Source organism: Heloderma suspectum, chromosome 1 (genome assembly GCF_057233095.1).
Source record: "Heloderma suspectum isolate Gila_16-S chromosome 1, 16-S_ref, whole genome shotgun sequence".
NCBI classification, from domain to species: domain Eukaryota; kingdom Metazoa; phylum Chordata; class Lepidosauria; order Squamata; family Helodermatidae; genus Heloderma; species Heloderma suspectum.
The window spans coordinates 198,083,217-198,103,575 of record NC_139458.1 but is presented as its reverse complement, the minus strand read 5'-3'; the positions used below and the strand labels follow the sequence as shown (position 1 = coordinate 198,103,575).

At 44.3% G+C, this 20,359-nt stretch overlaps 1 protein-coding gene across 1 annotated transcript in view; it reads left to right on the top strand.

The window, feature by feature from the left end:
* The window catches only part of LOC146358602 (calcitonin gene-related peptide type 1 receptor-like), a 45,920-nt gene that overhangs the window by 19,084 nt on the left and 6,477 nt on the right, over positions 1-20,359 (top strand). The window contains exons 5-11 of the mRNA XM_084829887.1: positions 998-1,122; positions 2,786-2,874; positions 8,063-8,189; positions 11,902-12,055; positions 13,418-13,478; positions 15,269-15,335; positions 19,538-19,756. Coding sequence (XP_084686013.1) covers positions 998-1,122; positions 2,786-2,874; positions 8,063-8,189; positions 11,902-12,055; positions 13,418-13,478; positions 15,269-15,335; positions 19,538-19,756 — 842 coding nt within the window. The remainder of the gene's footprint in view (positions 1-997; positions 1,123-2,785; positions 2,875-8,062; positions 8,190-11,901; positions 12,056-13,417; positions 13,479-15,268; positions 15,336-19,537; positions 19,757-20,359) is intronic.

Genomic DNA, 20,359 nt, shown 5'->3' with positions numbered 1-20,359 from the left:
TCCATCCCATGTCTTCCTGATAAGCCCCCTATTCGTAGCACCTGAACTCAAACAGGAGCTGAGTAACAGTTATGATCCATCAAGCCAAAGCAGCCCCACTAGCCACATATTTATTTGTGCCTGTCAAGTGCTTGGTCATCTCCAGTTTGGGTAGTCCCAGGCAGGTAGCAAAAACTGAGCACCAATCAAACTCCTGTTTGGCTATGATGCTTAGCTGTTGGGCTGTGTTCAGCTTGGTGGGTCATACATTGTGTTGGCTAGAACTATATTGTGCACTTGAATCTTTAGTAGCTTTCTCTATAGTTTTAACACGCTAATCCATTAAGCCAGGGATAAGACACCCAGTTAGGACAACCAAGCAATTAGTTCCAATCCTCTTGCAGCTTGTTGGAACCTGTTGGAGGTGGGCACGTATGCAAGACAGACTTATTTGGGACTGTGATTTGGAGCTCAGTCCTCACACTCTCATCCAGTGGAGGCTGGTAGCTCCTTTTTCAGTGGGGCTGTGCATCCACTCTGGGTTTCAGTCAGAACTAGTAAGAACTCTAAAGGAGCCATCCAAGATGCTGAACCCATTTTGGGGATAGGTTTCAGCACTGTAGATAGCTCATTTAGAGTTCTGACTTGTTCTGACTGAAACCCAGAACAGATTGACTGCCCCACTGAAGGAGGAGCCACCAGCCTCCACTGCTCCCATCTCAGGTCACTGCTTGACCAGAAGGACAACAGGTTGAACTTTATACTTTAACTCAAGACTTATTGGAATTTCTTTTGCTATGAAATCTATACTAGGACAAGGAGCTTTCATTTTATTTAACAAGTTGTATTTTAATCCAGCATTTTAGTACATGTTTCACTATTTCAGTATAAGAACTCTCTTTGATATTACTGTATCAGCTTTTCCCCTTAGTTGATTTGTTAAATATTAAAGAATAGAGTATTGACTGGCATATGTGTGTGTGTTCTGTTTTTTCCCTCCTGATTTTTTCTCAACAAGAAAAAGTGTCTAAGATCTGTGAAGAAAATGGACGGTGGTTTGTACACCCTTTGAGTAACAGAAGCTGGACGAACTACACACTCTGTTCTGGAGAACACCTGGGACTAGTACCTGCTCAACTGACGGTAGATTAGAAAATGAATGTTATCAGAAAAAGAAGTCATTTTAACAGATCTGTAACTGACATAGATTTTTGCAACATGAACCCTACGATATGCAACATTTATTTTCCTTGTCACTGAATTTGTGGAGGTTGCAGTGAGTTTTAAAGTGTATTTAGTATTTTAACGAGTGTATTTAGTATTTAACTAATCTGCCAGTTTTGCTTTCTCCTGCATTCAAATTTTTAAAATCTCGAGTTCTTTCTCTTCTCAATATGAAGAACTTTGTGTATTTTGGTAAGTTCTTATAAGAAACGAACTGAAACAAAATTCTCAGCCATCTGCAACAGCCAAATTCAAAAGGTACAGCTATGTTTCCCTTATTTCTCTGTAGCCTATACATTACCCCTCTCAACCAGGCACATAGTCCTGCTTGCTGTACAGTTGAGACTCAATCCAAATATTGGGAGGGGCAAAACCAATGCCCATTCCTGCCACATTATATATTCCTGTGCTTATTGCTAGAGCTGTCCCTGCAGCTGTGTAGTACATACTCACACACTAAGGGAGCAATTCTACCAGGATAGGCGGCCGCCTACGAACTCGAAGACGACTGCCTATCCAAGCAGGGCAGGAGAAGTGCAGAGGGGATCATCCCCTCCATGCTTCAGCTGCCCTGCATTTGCAGCTAGACAGCCAATTTCAGCTGCCTAGCTGCAGGATGGCAGAGCAAGGGAAGTGGCAGCCAGACGACTCATTGGATGTGTCGTACCAGATTTCTGACTTCCCTGCCCCAGCACGCCACCAGGAATGCTCCGTTTTCACTGCTCCACGCTGCTCTTCCAAGCACTGAGTGCAGTGCCGTTCCGTGCTGCCTATGGGGCAGTGTGGGCCGAGAGGGGGTGAAGGTTGGTTCTCAGAGAACCAACCTTGGAACGCAGGCTCCAAGGTCAGTTTCCAGGAACCAACCTATCCTACGGCCATCTAGCCGCTGACTAGCGGCCATAGGACTGCACCCTAAGGGATCATAGGGGGAAAGAGAAACGTTCAAGGAGATTAGACTGGGAGGGGGTGATTGAATGCTCTGTGACCTCCCCCTCCGATCCTAATATACCCTCATGATCCTTATGCCAGCCTCCTCCATGGAGGAGGAAGGCACCAGAAGCTGTTCATACCACTGCCATGTGGCTGCTAAATCCCAGATTGTCAGCCCCTGGGCCAAGCAGCCCTGCAGCAAGGAGAGAAGAAGGAGCACAGAGGTTCCACGAAGCTGAAGAGTAGAAGACTTCCCCACTTTGTTACAATGAATATGATCTCTGGGAGGGAGGTTCATTTACCCCTTTTGCCTACTTTCAGATAGGCTCTTAACATTCTTGTATTCCAGTGGACCCTGTTGTCTTAAGAGAGGCTATTCTGCGATAAGCAAAGGGTTTCAGCTACAGAATGCTAAATATGGACCCATGCACAGCTTTATGGAGAGAGATTCGCACGTGCTTTAGGATTTAATTGAGGTCATCATTTGACCTTAAGTATTGATAATGTTCTTCTACTAAAGAGGTAAATTATTGTAAATGTACTGTTTTGATAAGTCATATTTTGTATGAAATATTTGGAATAGGACCTGCATTGTACTCAGTTAGTTTGCTGTATTTGGGGGCTTCATCCTTATTTCTGTGTTTTATTGCAGCATGCTCTGAATTTGTATTATCTCTCTATCATTGGCAATAGCCTTTCGATTGTTTCACTTTTGATTTCTCTGGGCATATTCTTCTTTAAGTAAGTATAATTTTACATGCAAATTTATATGCAAGGTGTGCACATATTTATATGCAAATTTTAATTTGCATATACCGCACACTGCTTTTGGTTGCAACCTCTGTATGTAATTAAATAATTTGCATACTATCTCTTATACTATGTGAAAAATGGAGGTACAGCAGGGACAGATCAGGCATTACGTTCACACTGAGAGAACATGGTGTTCAGGTTTTTTTACATTACATCAGAGAAGTCAGTGGAACAATATTATTTCCCAGAAATCATCTGACACTGGTGGAGACACCCAGTGACGCGACCATGAATAGTCATTTCTTGATATAGTGATTGGTCCTTTGGCTCTCTCTCTATACATATATATGAGAGATTTTTCAGGCAATGGTAAGTTACTATCTCAACAATTGTTTTTATGGTGTGTCGGCCACCTTGAAAGCTATATTTATAGGGTGGTATATCATTTCTTATACCATAAACAAACAAATAAGCATGTGTTGTTGTTGTTGTTGTTGTTGTTAATTACAGTTCTATACCACCCAATAGCCAAAGCTCTCTGGGCAGTTTACAAAGATTAAAAACATTGAAAATACAGTATACAGAGGTTAAAAGCCGTTTACATTTTTAAAAGAATGAACAGACACAAGGCAACATATATCTAAAACAACTTCAAGCACACAATCTCAAGCAATCAACCATAACCATAAGACAAATCAGGGATCGATCAAAACTCGTAATATTCTGCCAAATTCCTGGGTCTGCCAAAAAGATAACAATGTTGGCGACAGACAGGCCTCATAATTGAGGGGCCACCACTGAGAAGGCCCTCTCCCTTGTTGCTGTTTTCTGAGCTTCCCTCGGAGTAGGCAGCCAGAGGAGGACCTTTGATGTTGAGCATAGTGTATGGGTAGGTTGGTGTCAGGAGAAGCACTCCATCAGGTATTGTGGTCCCAAGCCATGTAAGGCTTTATAGGTTAAAATCAGCACTTTTAATTGGGCTTGGAAACATACAGGCAGCCAGTACAAGTGGGCCAGAGTCGGTCCTATATGTTTAGACCTTCTGGTCCCCGTTAGCAATCTGGCCGGTGCATTTTGCATGTGCTGCAGCTTCTGAACCGTCTTCAAAGGCAGCTCGACATAGAGTGCATTGCAGTATTCTAACCTGGAGATTACCAGAGCATAGACAACTGAAGCCAGGTTATCCCTGTCCAGATAGCAGCATAGCTGGGCCACCAACTGAAGTTGGCAGAAGGCACTCCATGCCACTGAGGCCACCTGAGCCTCAAGTGACAAAGATGGCTCAAGGAGAACCCCCAAGCTACGAACCTGCTCCCACAAGGTGAGTGCAACCCCATCCAGAACAGGTTGAGCACCCTCCATCCAGCCAGAAGAGCCACCCATTAACAGCATCTCAGTCTTTTCTGGATGAGTTTCAATTTATTAGCCCTCATCCAGTCCATTGTTGCAGCCAGGCACCGATTTACCGCATCCACAGCCTCACCTGAAGAAGATGAATAAGAGAAATAGAGCTGTGTGTCATCAGCATATTGATGACAACGCACTCCAGTACTCCAGATGACCGCACTCAGTGATTTGATGTAAATGTTTAATAGCATGGGGACAGAACCAAAGCATGGGTGGAACCCCATAGTAGAGAATCCATGGGGCTGAGCAATATTCCCCAAGCACCACCTCCTGGAGCCCACCCTCCAAGTAGGAGCGAAACCACTGCAGTGCAGTGCCCCCCACTCCCAGCTCAGGCAGTTGTCCCAGAAGGATACCGTGCTCGATGGCATCAAAAGCTGCCAAGAGATCAACTAGGTCACACTCCTCATGTATCTGTCCCAACCTAGGTCATCATACAGGGTGACCAAGGCTGTTTCCGTGCCAAAACCTGGCCTGAACCCGACTGAAATGGGTCTAGATAATCAGTCTCATCCAGGAGTGTCTTGAGCTGGTTGGCAACCACCCGCTCAACAACCTTGCCCCAGGAAAGAAACCTCAGAGGGGTCTACAGTGTCCTTAGGGCCAGCATGTAATTGCCCCCAGACGACCCTGAAAAGTCCTGCTGGGAGGCAGATAGAGCGTTCAATAGAGGCAGCAAGATGTTGGTTTTTGCTGCCTTCACTGCCCCAAATATACTTTACCATAGGCACATGTTGTTGTTGTTCAGTCGTTAGGTCATGTCCGACTCTTCATGACTCCATGGACCATAGCACACCAGGCCTTCCTATCCTCTGCTCTCTCTCGTGCTCAAGTTCATTTTCATTGCATCAGTGATGCTATCTAGCCATCTCATCATCTGCTGTCCTCTTCTCCTTTTGCCTTCAGTCTTTCCCAGCATCAGGGTCTTTTCCAGGGAGTTTTCTCTTTGCATTAGGTGGCCAGAATATTTGAGTTTCAGTGTCAGTATCTGTCCTTCCATTGAGCAGTCAGGGTTGACTTCCTTTAGGATTGACTGATTTGACCTCCTTGCAGTCCAGGGGACTCGTAAGAGTCTTCTCCAGCACCACAGTTCGAAAGCATCAATTCTTCGGCGCTCAGCCTTCCTTATAGTCCAGCTCTCACAGCCATACCTTACTACTGGGAAAACCATAGCTTTGATTATACGGACCTCTGTCGGCAAGGTGATGTCTCTGCTTCTTACTATGCTGTCTAGGTTTGCCATAGCTTTCCTCCCAAGGAGCAAGCACCTTTTAATTTCATGGCTACAGTCACCGTCTGCGGTGATCTTGGAGCCCAAGAAAATAAAATCTGTCACTCACTGCTTCCATTTCTTCCCCTTCTATATGCCAGGAAGTGATGGGGCCAGATGCCATGATCTGAGTTTTTTGAATGTTGAGTTTCAAACCAGCTTTTGCACTCTCCTCTTTCACCCTCAACAAGAGGCTCTTGAGATCCTCTTCGCTTTCTGCCATTAGGGTGGTATCATCTGCATATCTGAGGTTGTTGATAATTCTCCCGGCAATTAAGCCTATCACGGGAGACTTAAAAAAAAAAAGCGCGTACGCAAATGGCGGCCCCCATAGGGAGCCGCCATTCGCGTTCCTTATTTGGTCGCTGTAGTCTATGTAAATCTTTACGTAGAGTACGGCGAAAATAAGGGCAACGCAAATAGCGTTGCCCTTATTTTCGCCGTAGTCTACGTAATCTTTACGTAGACTACAGTGACCAAATAAGGAACGTGAATGGCGGCTCCCTATGGGGGCCGCCATTAGCCGTACGCGCTTTTTTTTTTTTAAAGTCACCCGTGATAGGCTACGTGACGATTTACGTAGCCTATCACGGCTGACTTTCCAAATCTAGCCGTGATAGGCTACGTTAATCGTCACGTAGCCTATCACGGGGGCGTGTGTTTTTTTTTAGTTTTATTGGAATGGCGGCGGCGGCGGCAGCCGGTCGAGAGATCGGCTGCCGCCCCCGCCCCTGACGAAGACCCGACGAACCGCTGCCGGGACCTGCCTCCGGGAGGGACATTCGGGAAAGGTAAGTCCTGTCCCAGGGGGTGTGTGGAGAATTTCTCCCTGAAACTTCTTCGGGGCCCGAACACGTTGGCGTTCGGCCCCCCGAAGTTTCGGGGAGAAATTCTCCACCAACCCTAGCCTCCGGGGCAGACCATTTTAATAGGTCCTCCACCCTTGCAGAGGGGAAAAGCTGCTGTAAGTCTAAACCTCAGCAGGCAATGATCTGACCTTGACAGGGGGACTGATGCAAAGCCCCCCACCTTCAGACCACCATCTACATGTCCACTTGAGAAAACCAAGTCTAAAGTATGTCCCGCTACATGCATTGGGTCAAGGACATGTTGGGACAGTCCCATGATTGATATGGAGGCCATGAAGTCTTGAGCCTCCCCAGACAACAAGGTGTACTCAGCATGAATGTTGACATCCCGCAGAACCAACAGTCTGGGGGATTGCAACTGTATACCCAAGACCACTTTAGTGTGTTTGCGCTAATGATGAGACAAAAAGTTAGCCCTCACCTCACAGCCCTTTTGCCGGTTTTTTTTAAGGGGGAGGGGCTAATTTGTACCATACACAACAGCAGATGCCAAACCAAAAATTGTAATTTGTGGTTACTTCATCTTCCCCACTAGTTTAAGATGGTTGTGTATCTCCACCTTCAGGTTGGCCCAAGCTGTGGAAAGACCTGACAGGTCTGTGAAAGAAAAAAGTGCTCAGACATGAGTCATTCTGGCCTCTGCTTTTTCTGCTTCTCTGTAATATATGAACAAGGCCTTCTTGCCATTACAAAACCAGAGAACATATAATATCCTTCAGTGCAGGGGTGTTGCGCTACTTTGCCTTCTAACCCCTTCCAGGAATTCATGTAAACAGTTCCTAAGGCCACTGTAGAAATCCATCCCATTTTTCCTGGCTAATGTATTTTGAAGAAAGTTTTCCCACTGGGGGTGGGTGGGGGAATGTACAGACTTCGACCACAGATTGCATCTGAGTCTGTATTCAATCCAAAAGTTGTGAAATCTTGATCAAAAAATGAACTAAAATGAATTTCTCATACATCCCTAGATAGGATGTTCACAGAAACAGCTATTGCTGTCGTTTACAAGTTTCCTTGATGGATGCAAGTTCAGTAGTAATATGCATTGTGCCATGAGGCTTTTACAGTTCACACAGGAGCAACTCCAGAGGATATAGCCTTTTTTAGTTATGACTGAATATGGAAGTTGGCTGATCTTTCTTCAAAGGGTCACGAAGGAATATCCTTCTCACCATGAACTGTTATAATTGGGTGAAGTTTTTCTCCACCTCCTTATGACTGCAAAGCCTGGATACAGATGGAGTTAACCGATATTCTCTAGAATTGGCCTGAGATGGCCTCTCTCCATTTCCCCTGTCCCATTTACAAGTAACAAACATGGGAGTTGGCAGTGTAGTCATTTGGAAAGCATGAAATGGAGCTTCTTCAAGGAAGCTTGGCATGAATGAGCTTGCTAGTTAATTCTTATTTTGCAGGACTTGTACCATATCAGTACTGGGAGAAACCACCAGATCAGGATATGAAGCAATTTGGTATTTGGGGTGGAGGCATATGCATGCTGGGGTCACTACTGATACCCTTATCAAATAAGCACATTTGCTAGCAAGTTACTGTTTTGTGCTACTTATGCAAATCAGCAGGAAATCTCTTGACCACCCACATTCGTTTTCTCTTGTGTCTTTACTTTCAGGAACCTGCATTCCCAGAGGATCACTTTGCATAAACATCTCTTTTTTTCTTTTGTTTTCAACTCCACCATTACAATTATTGGTCTGACAGCAGTCGCCAGAAACCCACACCTGGTTGTGGCTAATCCAGTAAGTGGACATAACCTTTGGTTGTTTTACTGCTTCATAAGAAGCAACATTCCAGCGACAGAAACAGTAATGCAGGCTGCAATCCTACACACACAGTTATCTGGGGGTAAATCCCATTGAACTTACTGCAGCTTACTTCTGAGTAGACATGTATAGCATTGCACTGTAAATAAGAAATGTATAATCAGTGAAATGAGGTATGATGACACTAGAGCTTGTTCATACAAGGCCTCTTATGCTACTGTGGCGTTCCTGCCCCTTCCCAGTGAGAATTCACCTTCTCTAAGGCCTTTCTCACCCCAAGCAGGAAACACCTTCCCCACACGCAATCATGCTGCCACTAGGGCCTTTAAGGCTCAGGTCCAACCAAACAAATACACTTTATTAATTACAGCAAATAAGTTGTTGAACCATAAGTAAGAAACACTTAATGGTACTATTAATGTATGTTCTCTCATACACCATATCACACTCTCAAATTACTTCACAATCACCACAGACCTCTTTCTCTCACTTCTAAAATGTTAACATGTCGATTCCCTGTCTCTGTTCTAAACCCTGTCTGACTCACACAAGCACAGCACCCAGCTTTTATAGCACACACACATCACTCCCCCCTTTCACTCACTTAAATATGCAAATCCGCCATTTCTCCTGTCACTCATCCCACTCCCACCCTAGAGAAGCATAGACTTGTAACAGGAATACATTATTATACTTACAAACTCCATATATATTAGTGCTGTGCCAAACATTCCAGTTCTTCCATTTTTGCCATTTCGGGGGAGGGGTGTATGAAATGAGAACTCTGGTGAAAAAGGCTGTGAGAGGTGAGAATTTTGAAAAATTTTCTCCTTGGGGAGAAGGACAGGATTTCAGCTTACCTTTTTAAATGTAGGCAGTGACTGAGAGGTCTTTCTATTTTCTTTTTAAAAAACAACAACAGCAACACCCCCAGCACTTGCAGTGACCCAGGACTCTTCTCCAGCTAGGCAGGTTTTTCTGAACTCCCAGGAGACCACATGGCCTCTCTCTCTCTCTCTCTCTCTCTCTCCAAAAGGCATTCAGGAAAGGCTCCAGGACTGCAGAAGCTGCTTTGCAAAGCACAAGCAATTGGGGATTTTAGAGTTTTAGAAAAATTCTGCTCTTCCTTGCAGCAACACAGAGATAAGCATTTTTCTAAAGCCCGAAAATTCGCATTTGTTCTTTGCGAAGAAACTGTTCGCAAAGACGCTTCTCCAACCCCCGGGGATCTTCCTGAATGCCTATTGGAGAGGGAGAGGTCACGTGGTCTTATGGGAGTTCAAGAAGTACTGTTGGGCTGGAGAAGGGTCTTGTGCTGATGGAGTTTTTCAAGTAAAAAGAAGAAGACTCTTTAGCCACCTTCCAAACTTAAAAAGGTATGTGGAAACCTTCTCCCCCTCCCCAAGGAGAACATTCTCTGAAATTCTCCTCCTCCCTGTGAAAGAGGCAGAAAAAACAATGCCTCTTTTGCAGGGAGAGAGAAAAAATCCCTGAAAATAGGGGGCAGGATTCGGCGCAGTGTGTGTGTGTAGCATCACAGTTACATTCATGCAGTCATGATTATTCCCTAGCACACATTTGATGTGCACAAAATAATATGAAAACTGGGTGGTGACAGATACAAACAATTCCAAATGCTGTGATAGAGCCAGAATGGGCCTTAGGACTGTAGTTGTAACTGATGGCACTAGTCCATACCGGAAGTAAGACTATATGCCCAACCTTCTAGCACCCTGCTAATTCTAAGATGGCTAATCGTCAGGGAAATCATGTGTTTGTAAGTGAAAGCCAGTGGTTGCTAGACCTCTGACAACAGTCCTGAATCTTGGCCATGATGGGTGAGACGGCCACATTTGGCAATTTGAGAAACTGTCCTGGGCACCCCCACAAAATGGCTGCTATCGGAGGTGCGGCTAGTCACAATCAAGGGGTAACCTGCCTAAAAGACTGAGCATAAGATAAGAGGTGGGATCTGAGCCCCATCACACTAAACCACTGCTTTGAACCCATAGTTTGCGGTGTCAACAGAAACCTATTTCACAGAGGGCAAACTCTGCATTCATACATGCCTCATGCACATATGCCCCTCCCTTCTCCTTCTCCCTGCAAGCACACGAAAAACCATACTCTTTTTCAGGATCCCTCCAAAATCCTTTACTAAACCCTTTCTCTCTCCCTCTCTCTTTCTCACACCGAGGCAGCCCCTATCCATGCAGACATACAAGCACGCAACCCTCCCAAATCCTCCCCCCAGGTTGCTCCCAGCTGGCTCCCCCAGCTCCCACTGGCTTCCTCCTACTCTCCCTACCTACCTCCTTGCTGGCTTTCTGCTGGATTCCCTGACCTTCCTGGCTCATTGCTGCCCTCCCTAGGCCCCCCTGCTCCCTTTAGCCCCCAGCTTACCAGACAGAGGTGTCAGGAATCCCTTTTTCTCTTTTCCCTCATTGTTGTTGGCTGGGCACACTGTGCTGGCCAGCAGCCACCCACCATCTTCATATCCTAAGAACGTCTCTGAGCCCCACTGTGTAGCCCAGAGGCATTCATGAGAAATGAAGATGGCAGTGGCTGAAGGCCTTCTCTTCACTTTGAAGTAATCCTAGCTGCCAGTAGGAACAGGATGGATGCTAGATGGATACATGGATAGAAGTGGGAGGCATAGGGCACCTTGGTGGGCACCAAGAAAAGGATCCAAGGGTGCACTGGACACCATGCTGCCTACCCTTGCTTTAATGTGATTCGCTAATAGCATAATTAAAATGGCTTTATGCAGCTTAACATCTACCTCTGTTTGTTATGTTCTGCTGTATTAATATTTTATTAGTTCTGATGATTGGGAGGGTGTCATTTTAAAGTGATGTTTCTTTTCATCGTTAGCCACTCTGGGAACACTTTGGAGTTGAACAGCAGGACATACATGTATCTATACATAAATATTGGTATACATTTTGAGTTCATCATGCATTTGTCTACATCCCAGTGGCCAAAGTATAGCAACTAGCATGGTTTTGTGGCAAATCCCAGCAATGCTATTATTTGCAGTAGTAGTGGGCCACCTTTCTCCCCCCCCCGAGGGCTGCAGGCAGTGGTGGATGGTGGGTCAGGGGGCACATGATGATGGTGGACATGACCGGAGCCGGTGTTAGTGGGGACTAGGCTCCTCCTCTACCCTTTCTTTTCCACACACACACAAAGACACGCACAGCCAAACACACACAGAGCAGGGAGGTGGGGTTCACGTGATAAGATTGCAAAGGGTGTTTCTTCCCCACTGCCTGATTAGCGATGGAAATGGCTGATAAGCACACAGTTTGGTGTGCTCCTCAACTGTGCCCAGTGCTAAACACCTGGGTAGCCAAGCGGAGAAGCAAATCAGCTAGGGAGGGAGGCTTCAGGCCATGTGTGGCTCTCGGGCTGTGAGCTGCCCATATGCAATACATAGATCTGCACTGAATACACTGACCAGTAGGATGGCATCACTGGTATAGCTAAGTCTAGCAATGGTGGTGGCATAGAACAGTGGCTGACAAGGCCGTGTTGGAAAGGAAAGATATCAAAATAGTTTAGGGAAATTCTCTTCACATCTGAGTTGTTGCTAAATCAGCTTATAAGTACGCTTATTACGGAAAATACACATGATTTGAAATGTATATAAAGCCTACTGTATGTTCTTTCTGCCCACTCCCCATAGGTTGGATGTAAAGTGCCTCATTTCTTCCACCTTTATTTCATGACTTGCAATTACTTCTGGATGCTCTGTGAAGGCATTTACCTGCACACTGTCATTGTGGTAAATGAATATGGAAAGAAACAGCTTTTAATATGGTATTACCTTCTTGGATGGGGTATGCTATTTTTCTCCTCCTCCGCCTCCTCCTCCTCCTCCCAATCATACAAAAATTAATGAACTGCATCGAGTCCTTGTTAAAATAAAAACAACAGTTTTTTTAATGGGATCCTCTGTATGAATTTATCTCCTTCCTGCAAATAAGCATGCTACACATGTACCACAGGGCTCTTGGGTCCCGTGTTCAATACGCTAAGTACTTAGAACTGAATTCTGTGTCCTGTTGTGCCCACTGGCATTTTACTTCTTTGATGCTTTGGCTTAGATGCCGAGAACCTTATGCTATGTATGAGAATTTATGTTGCCTAGCTTGGAATATCAAGTCTGTTTTTAATCAAAATGTAAGACATTCACATCAACCTAGCTTAAAGCATACAACCTTCTCGAGTATTTGTTTTTGTTCTTCATATGTTGTTGTTGTTGTTCAGTCGTTCAGTCGTGCCCGACTCTTCGTGACCCCATGGACCATAGCACGCCAGGCCTTCCTGTCCTGCGCTCTCTCCCGGAGCGTGCCCAAGTTCATATTCATTGCATCCGTGATGCTATCTAGCCATCTCATCCTCTGCCATCCCCTTCTCCTTTTGCCTTCAGTCTTTCCCAGCATCAGGGTCTTTTCCAGGGAGTTTTCTCTTCGCATTAGGTGGCCAAAATATTGGAGCTTCAGCTTCATTATCTGTCCTTCCAATGACCACTCAGGGTTGATTTCCTTTAGGATGGACTGATTTGACCTCCTTGCAGTCCAGGGCACTCGTAAGAGTCTTCTCCAGCACCACAGTTCGAAAGCATCAATTCTTCGGCGCTCAGCCTTCCTTATAGTCCAGCTCTCACAGCCATACATTACTACTGGGAAAACCATAGCTTTGATTAGACGGACCTTTGTCGGCAAGGTGATGTCTCTGCTTCTTACTATGCTGTCTAGGTTGGCCATAGCTTTCCTCCCAAGGAGCAAGCGTCTTTTAATTTCATGGCTACAGTCACCGTCTGCGGTGATCTTGGAGCCCAAGAAAGTAAAATCTGTCACTGCTTCCATTTCTTCCCCTTCTATATGCCAGGAAGTGATGGGGCCAGATGCCATGATCTTAGTTTTTTTAATGTTGAGTTTCAAACCAGCTTTTGCACTCTCCTCTTTCACCCTCAACAAGAGGCTCTTTAGATCCTCTTCGCTTTCTGCCATTAGGGTGGTATCATCTGCATATCGGAGGTTGTTGATAATTCTCCCAGCAATCTTAATTCCGACCTCTGATTCATCCAACCTGGCATTTCTCATGAGTTCTTCATATACATTTAGGTTATTTGGCTGAATGAATAAAGCTCCGTTTTGTTTAGGATTTTTAATAAGTGCATAATATTCTGTTCACAGGATTCCCATTATTTCCTGCCTGCATGTATGCTGTAGCAAGAACCATATATTTCAATGACAAGTAAGTCAAAAATAAAAGTTTTGATTACTGCAATGTTCTCTATGTGTGGATGCCTTGGAAGACAGTTCAAAAACTGCAGCTAGTGTTAAATGCAGCATCCAGACTGATAACAGGGACCAGAAGTTCCGAGCATATAGCACCGATTCTGACTCACTTGTGGTGGCTGCCTGTACATTTCCAAGTCCAATTCAAAGTGCTGGTTTTGACCGATAAAGCCTTATATGGCTCAGTCAGGTCTGCAATAACAACGATGGCAGAACACCTCTCCCACTATGAGCTAGGCATGAACGGGTTTTGTTTAATCCATTCCTTATGTGTTTCAAGATTGTCGGGCATCTTTCATTCCATTGTCCACTCATTCGCAGAATCACTTCCCCCCCACCCTTCAGAAAAGTATGCCAAAATGTTCACTGCAAATTTATGAAAGTTTCACTGTCATGTAGCATTTTACATATTTTCCTTACCTCAGCATAACAATTCCTGCAGAGCACGGGGGGGGGGGGGAAGAGTGCTACGCAGTGGAGGCTGAAGGGAGATGAGAGACATTCAAAATGTTGTGTATGTGTGTTTTGAATGGCACCTCTCTTAGGGTATTTTCCACCAACTTCCTTACTTTCCTACAACTACATTTGCGTACAATTATGCAAACTAAAAAAATGGCCTGCGAGTCTGCACAATCCACACAATTTGGAATATTATGATCTGGTATGGAACTCATGGTCCAGATTCATAGAAATCTAAAGTAATTTGAATCTGTTTCGGATTTCTCCAGCTTCCCTAGTATGAACCTTCCCATACACTGCGATCAACACCTGAGGCTCTCCTCAGAGTGCCTCCTCCAAGGGAGGTTTGCAAGCCAGCAACAAGGTGGTCCCTCAGTTTTTGGGAATCCCCAGTGGTGGCCTCCTCACATGGAATGCTCTCCCCAATGAGGACCACCTGACACCAACATTGTCATCTTTTCATCACCAGGCCAAGATTTTCCTCTACTCCCAGGCATTCAAAGGCATTTATTTATTTATTTGTACCCTGCCTTTCTACCAAAAATGGCACTCGAGGCAGCATATGATGAGCTTTTCATTCTGTATTCATGTTTGAGTTGTTTTATTATTTTGCTAATTTAATCGAAATTGTTTCTGGCTATTTTATATTTTCAATGTTTTAATCATTTTGATGTAAGTCACCTTGGGACTTCTTAAAGAGAACGGCAGCTAAGAAATTTGATGATGGTGATGGTGATGATAATGATGATCCTCCCTGCTACCTTTGTTAAAGAAGTTAGTAGGGAAGAGTAGAGATGTGCAGGTTGTAGGGATGTACGGATTGTAAAATCCATTCCATCTGTATTTCATGAATGCCAGGTACCTTTTGTTGCGTCATCTGCTCAGCAACAGATACCCAACAGATTTGGGTAGTTTCCAAATTTTGCAAATTTGCACTTGTGCAAATTCACATTTGAACATATTTGTACTAGCAAAAATGCACAAATCCCCCCAAATGTGCATTTTCACATTTTAGCCTATAGGGGAAATGTGCATTTTCAGCCAGTTTTTGTTTTTGTTTGTTGTGGATATTTCTATAACTAAATTCACGCAGAATTCTGGAAAGTTAAAAAGATGGTCTGCAAGTCCACAGAATCCACCTGACTGGGGAAAAGCCAGTCCACTGCAGAATCCATGAGTCAGATTCATTAAAATCCAAACTGATTTGATTCTGTTCAGATTTATCTGCCATCCCTAGGAGAGAAACAACAAATAGTTCTTCTCTAATGCTAATTTATTTTCCTGCAGCTGCTGGATCAGTTCAGAGACTCATCTATTATATATCATCCATGGGCCTATTTGCACTGCTCTGTTGGTATGATTCTTTTAAGATTATTCCTCTTTAAATATAGTTTTCCTGATTTTTACATGTATGTGCAAGGAACAGTCTAATATTCCATTATGTGTGCATTAGAACCCAGAATTCACTACATTGCAAACATGAATGAACACTACATTTGAATTTGGAAGTTTGTTGTAGAGTATTTGGATATTGATACATGCATCACATCAGTATTGTGACAGTGAAAAAGTCAAACTCGATGGCTGGGACTGAAAGCTCTGCACATGCATTTGGGTATGGAGGGGCGGGGTTCAGCTCCTCCTCCTCGCAGCCTTTCCCTCCAACCCCACCCTAAAACACACAGAGAGAAACAAGATAGAGGGGGCAGAACAAAATATCACAATTTGTGATGACGTGAAAGCCATTTCGGCACATACATGGGGTGGTAGCGATTGGGTCCCAGCTACTGGCTGAATTTATGAAGAAAGAGATTGAAAATAAAATGGCACACACATCATAGCATCGTTCATAATTTTATTTTATAGCATATGAGTTTTTGATTACTTTTAGTAAACAAGCAACTAGGAAAACAAGATTACCAAGGAACGATCATTTATTAAATTTGCATCTTGCTTTTCCGAAAGTGACTTACACAACAAGAAACAATAACACATAGAAAGCAGACAAATATACATTGTCAACATTTTAGTTAAAACAATGGTACAAGCATATGCATGTAGGGCTTTTTTTTCTGTTTAAACAACTCCCAGCATGGCTGGCTGGGGTAGGCTGGAGTTCTAGGAGTTGTTTTTTTTCTGTCTAAACATGCATAAGATTGCACTCTAAATAAATACTATAGAAGTATATTGCAGCCACGATTGAGAATATTGGGAGTTCTAGTCATTCAAACTAAAAAAGGATGTGTCATAGAGCTGGAACTGACTGAGAAAGAAAAGGGACAATGAAAATTATCACAGGCTTTGGAGCTAAAACATTTGGAGCTTTTGACTTTTGAGTAAAGAAAAAGGGATGACTGAGAAGTGATATGATAGAGGTATGATTAGTACTACAGATTCAGAGGAAAAGTGCAGCATTCTGCCTGCCCATGTTCTGTCAGAAACTCAGGATGATCACACTGTTCACTGCTGAGGATATGACTGCTGCTGCTCAGACTCCATTCAGACCATGCCTGTGGTGAGAAGGCAAAAGAAATTCAAGACAGAGTGGACTTCTAACCTGCAACCTTGCAGCGTAGGAAGATAAGGTACTACTTGTCACCCATGGTGACAGTTACTCATCTGTTTCTTTGTCCTCTAATTGAAAACTGGGGTTCCCTTTCAGCAATGGCACTGTGTTTTAAAATACCTTCAGACTAGATCAATGAGTTAAAAAGCCAAAATACATGGGAGAGCACTGAAGTGCAAAGTTCTAAAGATTATTCCACATTTAAAAGGGAAGTGGGAAGAGTGTTAATTTTACCCTAGGGAAAAAAGACATACTGCTGGATGTACAAGAGAAGTTAGATGAAGCAGATAAATTATCTTAAATCCTATGTGAAGGATTAAAGATTGTGTTCAGCTAAGCAAACTTGAGGAGTTTGTCCTGCCCATTGCTGGAACGAGCCCCATAACACATTTGTCTGAAGCCACTTTGATCCTCAGGTCAAAATATGTTCCCTACCCCTCGAGTAGAGGATGAGGAAGCTGTTACCATGGATTATATGTGGTACCTTATCTAACACTACAAGGAACACAACAGGAAGTTAGATTTGGCAGATAAATAATCTTAAATCTCATGTAAAAGAAGTTGGTTGAAGCTTTTGTGAAACAGCGGGACCAATGCCTTCAGTAGCTTCCTATGTAAACATTTCAGGTGACCATGACTGACTTAGATTGGGGAGAACGCATGAACCATGGCAGGATGAATCCCTTTCAAGTAGGGATGTCAGAGAATTTTGCCACGAATCTCAGGGAGGCCGAATGCCAGCGCATTCGGCCCCCCGAAATCGGTGGCGAAACGGTCTGCCCCCCTGCCCCCCCGGGACGGGACTTACCTTGGGCGAATCTCCCTGGCGGCAGCGGCGGCGGTTCGGCGGCGGCCGGTCCTCTGACCGGCTGCCGCCACCACCATTTCCAAGTTTAAAAAAAAAAAAACGTGATAGGCTACGTAAAGATTTACGTAGCCTATCACAGCTAGATTTTTTAAAAATACCGTGATAGTCTACATAAACATTTACGTAGACTACGGCGAAAATAAGGGGAACGCAAATAGCGTAGCGTCTACACTATTTGCGTTCCCCTTATTTTCGCCGTAGTCTACATAAATGTTTACGTAGACTAGATGTGCCAAAATAAGGAGCGCAGATGGCGGCGCCCATGGGTGCCGCCATTTGCATACGCGCAGTTTTTTGTTTTTGTTTTTTAACTCAGCCGTGATAGGCTACATAAAGATTTACGTAGCCTATCACGGCTGACTGCAGGGATGCAAATGGCGACGGCTATGGCCGCCGCCATTTGCAGTCCCGGCAGGACAAGATTCGCGGCGGGAGGGACGGGACACCTCCCCCCCGGCCAGAATTTCAGGGGGAGGGACGGAGCGCCTCCCCCCCACCGCGAATCAACTTTCGTAAAAGGTAAGGGACTTTCGTACATCCCTACTTTCAAGGGGTGAGGAAGATATCCTTGTCTCTCTGGTTCTACAGGCGAACTCTTCGCCTGACTTTGTTTTTTTCCTATACTGATGGTCCAGTCCAACCAGGAATATTCTACGCCCCTTCCCTAAATTTTTAACATTCTCTTTTTTAAGAAAAAAAAGGTAAGGTTCTCCTCCTTATAATTCTGGAAATACAAAGAAAAATATGCAACAGGTAACCAACACTGCTGCTCAGTAAGAAGAAAACCTGCTGCTTCCAGTATTACTGCCAATGGGACTGCTTCATTAGTATTAGTATTATAATTTTAAAAACATGTAAATAGTAATATTATTAAACACTTTCAAGAACTTTAAAGCATATTAATCTGTTTGACCTTGAGTTTTTGCTGTGTTTTTCTATCTTTTTTCTTCACATTGAATTCTGGTGCCCATCTCCATATAGTCACAGTGCTGCGAACATGAAATTTCAGGGTTTGTGTAGGGTGGCCAGTTATGTATTGCTGAAAAAGAGGGCATGCACCACTAAAAAAGAGACCAAAAGGGGATGCCAATTTACATAAAATATACATATGCTGATATGCAGATTGGGAGAGAATTACTAAAAGTTGGACATCACAGAAGACAAGCAAATTAATTTCCCATCCAAATCACCCCCAAGATTCTTAAATTAATTTTAGGCCACCCCAGGTCACCTAAATCAGTTCTCTTATTCAATTAATTTATCCCAGGATAATCCAGATCATGCTTCAATTTCCCTTCGACAAATTTCCCCCCATGAAATTCAAGAATTCATATACTTATCTTCCCTAAATCCCATTAAAATCATGAGTAAAGCAAGTAGGACGAGGCTGCACATGTCTACTCAGAAGTAAGCAAGTCTGAATCCCTCAACAGCGCTTTTGAATAGCATCCCAAATACTAAGCCTCTGCAGGTCTCCTCAGAAGTAAGCATGAACAGCATGTCTACACAGAAGTAAGCAGGACAGGCCTCTCCATGGCTACTCAAAAGTAAGCAGGGAAAGCCTGTGCAGGACAAGCCTCAGAAGGAAGCCGGACTCAATCACTCAGCAGCTTTCTTCCCATGTCCCACCTCCCCTCCCAGGTCTGAGAAAAGCTCTTATCATTAGCTGACTGGAGATAAGAACTATTTCCTGCTGAACACTGAGAAAGGACCCACCTTTTACAATGTAAAGCAAAGGGAAACAACGTCATTTCCCTCCCTACCCAGAAGCATTTGAAGTTATAAGTCATACTTGGCGGCAGGCAGACCACATCAGGTTAACTGCTCTGCTGGCTTGCCTTTCCCTGGCTTAACGGCATTAAAATGGAAAAGAAAGTTGGATCAGCAGCTGTCTCCTTTCCTGTCATCCTTTGTGTTCTGTATCAGACAGATCAAAACCAGATGCTTTCCTGGGCAACTCTTAAAATACCAGGTGGTCTGGTAGATAAGAAGACACCTGGCCACACTGGGCATGTGCCTGCAGGTTTGCCTTAGTGCTTGTATTACAGCATTACCATAGATGTAAATGTTGTAATATATAATTACCAAAATGATCTGACCAGGAAATTTCCTTTCCTTATAGGTGAATCTCTTTTTCTTGTTGAACATCGTTCGAGTTCTCATAACCAAACTAAGAGTCACCCACCAGGCGGAACTCAGTACCTACATGAAGGCTGCCAGAGCCACCCTCATACTAGTGCCACTTCTCGGCATTGAATTCCTGCTGTTTCCCTGGCGACCAAGTGGCCATATTGCCGGAAAGATTTATGACTACGTCATGCATTTCTTTATGCACTTTCAGGTATCAAGTCTCAAGATGCATGAGCAATTTACAGCTGGTATAGGAATGCAAACAATATCAGTGACGGACAAAATTGAATCCATTCTTTACCCAACACCAGCCTGGCAGAATGTAGTCCAGTTTTTCCTTTTGTTTAAATTTGCACTCCGCAATGAATTCTCAAGTTGATATCTGCAGTGTAGTTCATGTAGGGCTGCGCTGACATTTCATTCATTCATTCATTCATTTATTACATTTCTATACTGCCCAATAGTCAAAGCTGTCTCAGCAGTTTACAATTATTCATGGGTGTATATGTGAATTTTCACATATATTTCTCACCTGGAAAAATGCATACCCTTTTAGCACTCTTCAGTAGGGATGTACGAAAATCACTTACCTGTTCGCGGATTATGTTTATGGGGGGGGGAGGCGTTCTGTCCCTCCCCCCAGAATCCTGGACGGGGGGGAGGTGCTCCGTTCCTCCCCCCCGGAATCCTCCTTGGCCGGCTGTGCTCCGCGGCAGCTCTGCAGAGCAGCCGGCCAGGCCAGAGCCGTCCGCAGCCGGATTTCCGGCTGCGGAGGGCCCTGGGGGGGGGAACGCATACGCAAATGGCGGCAGCT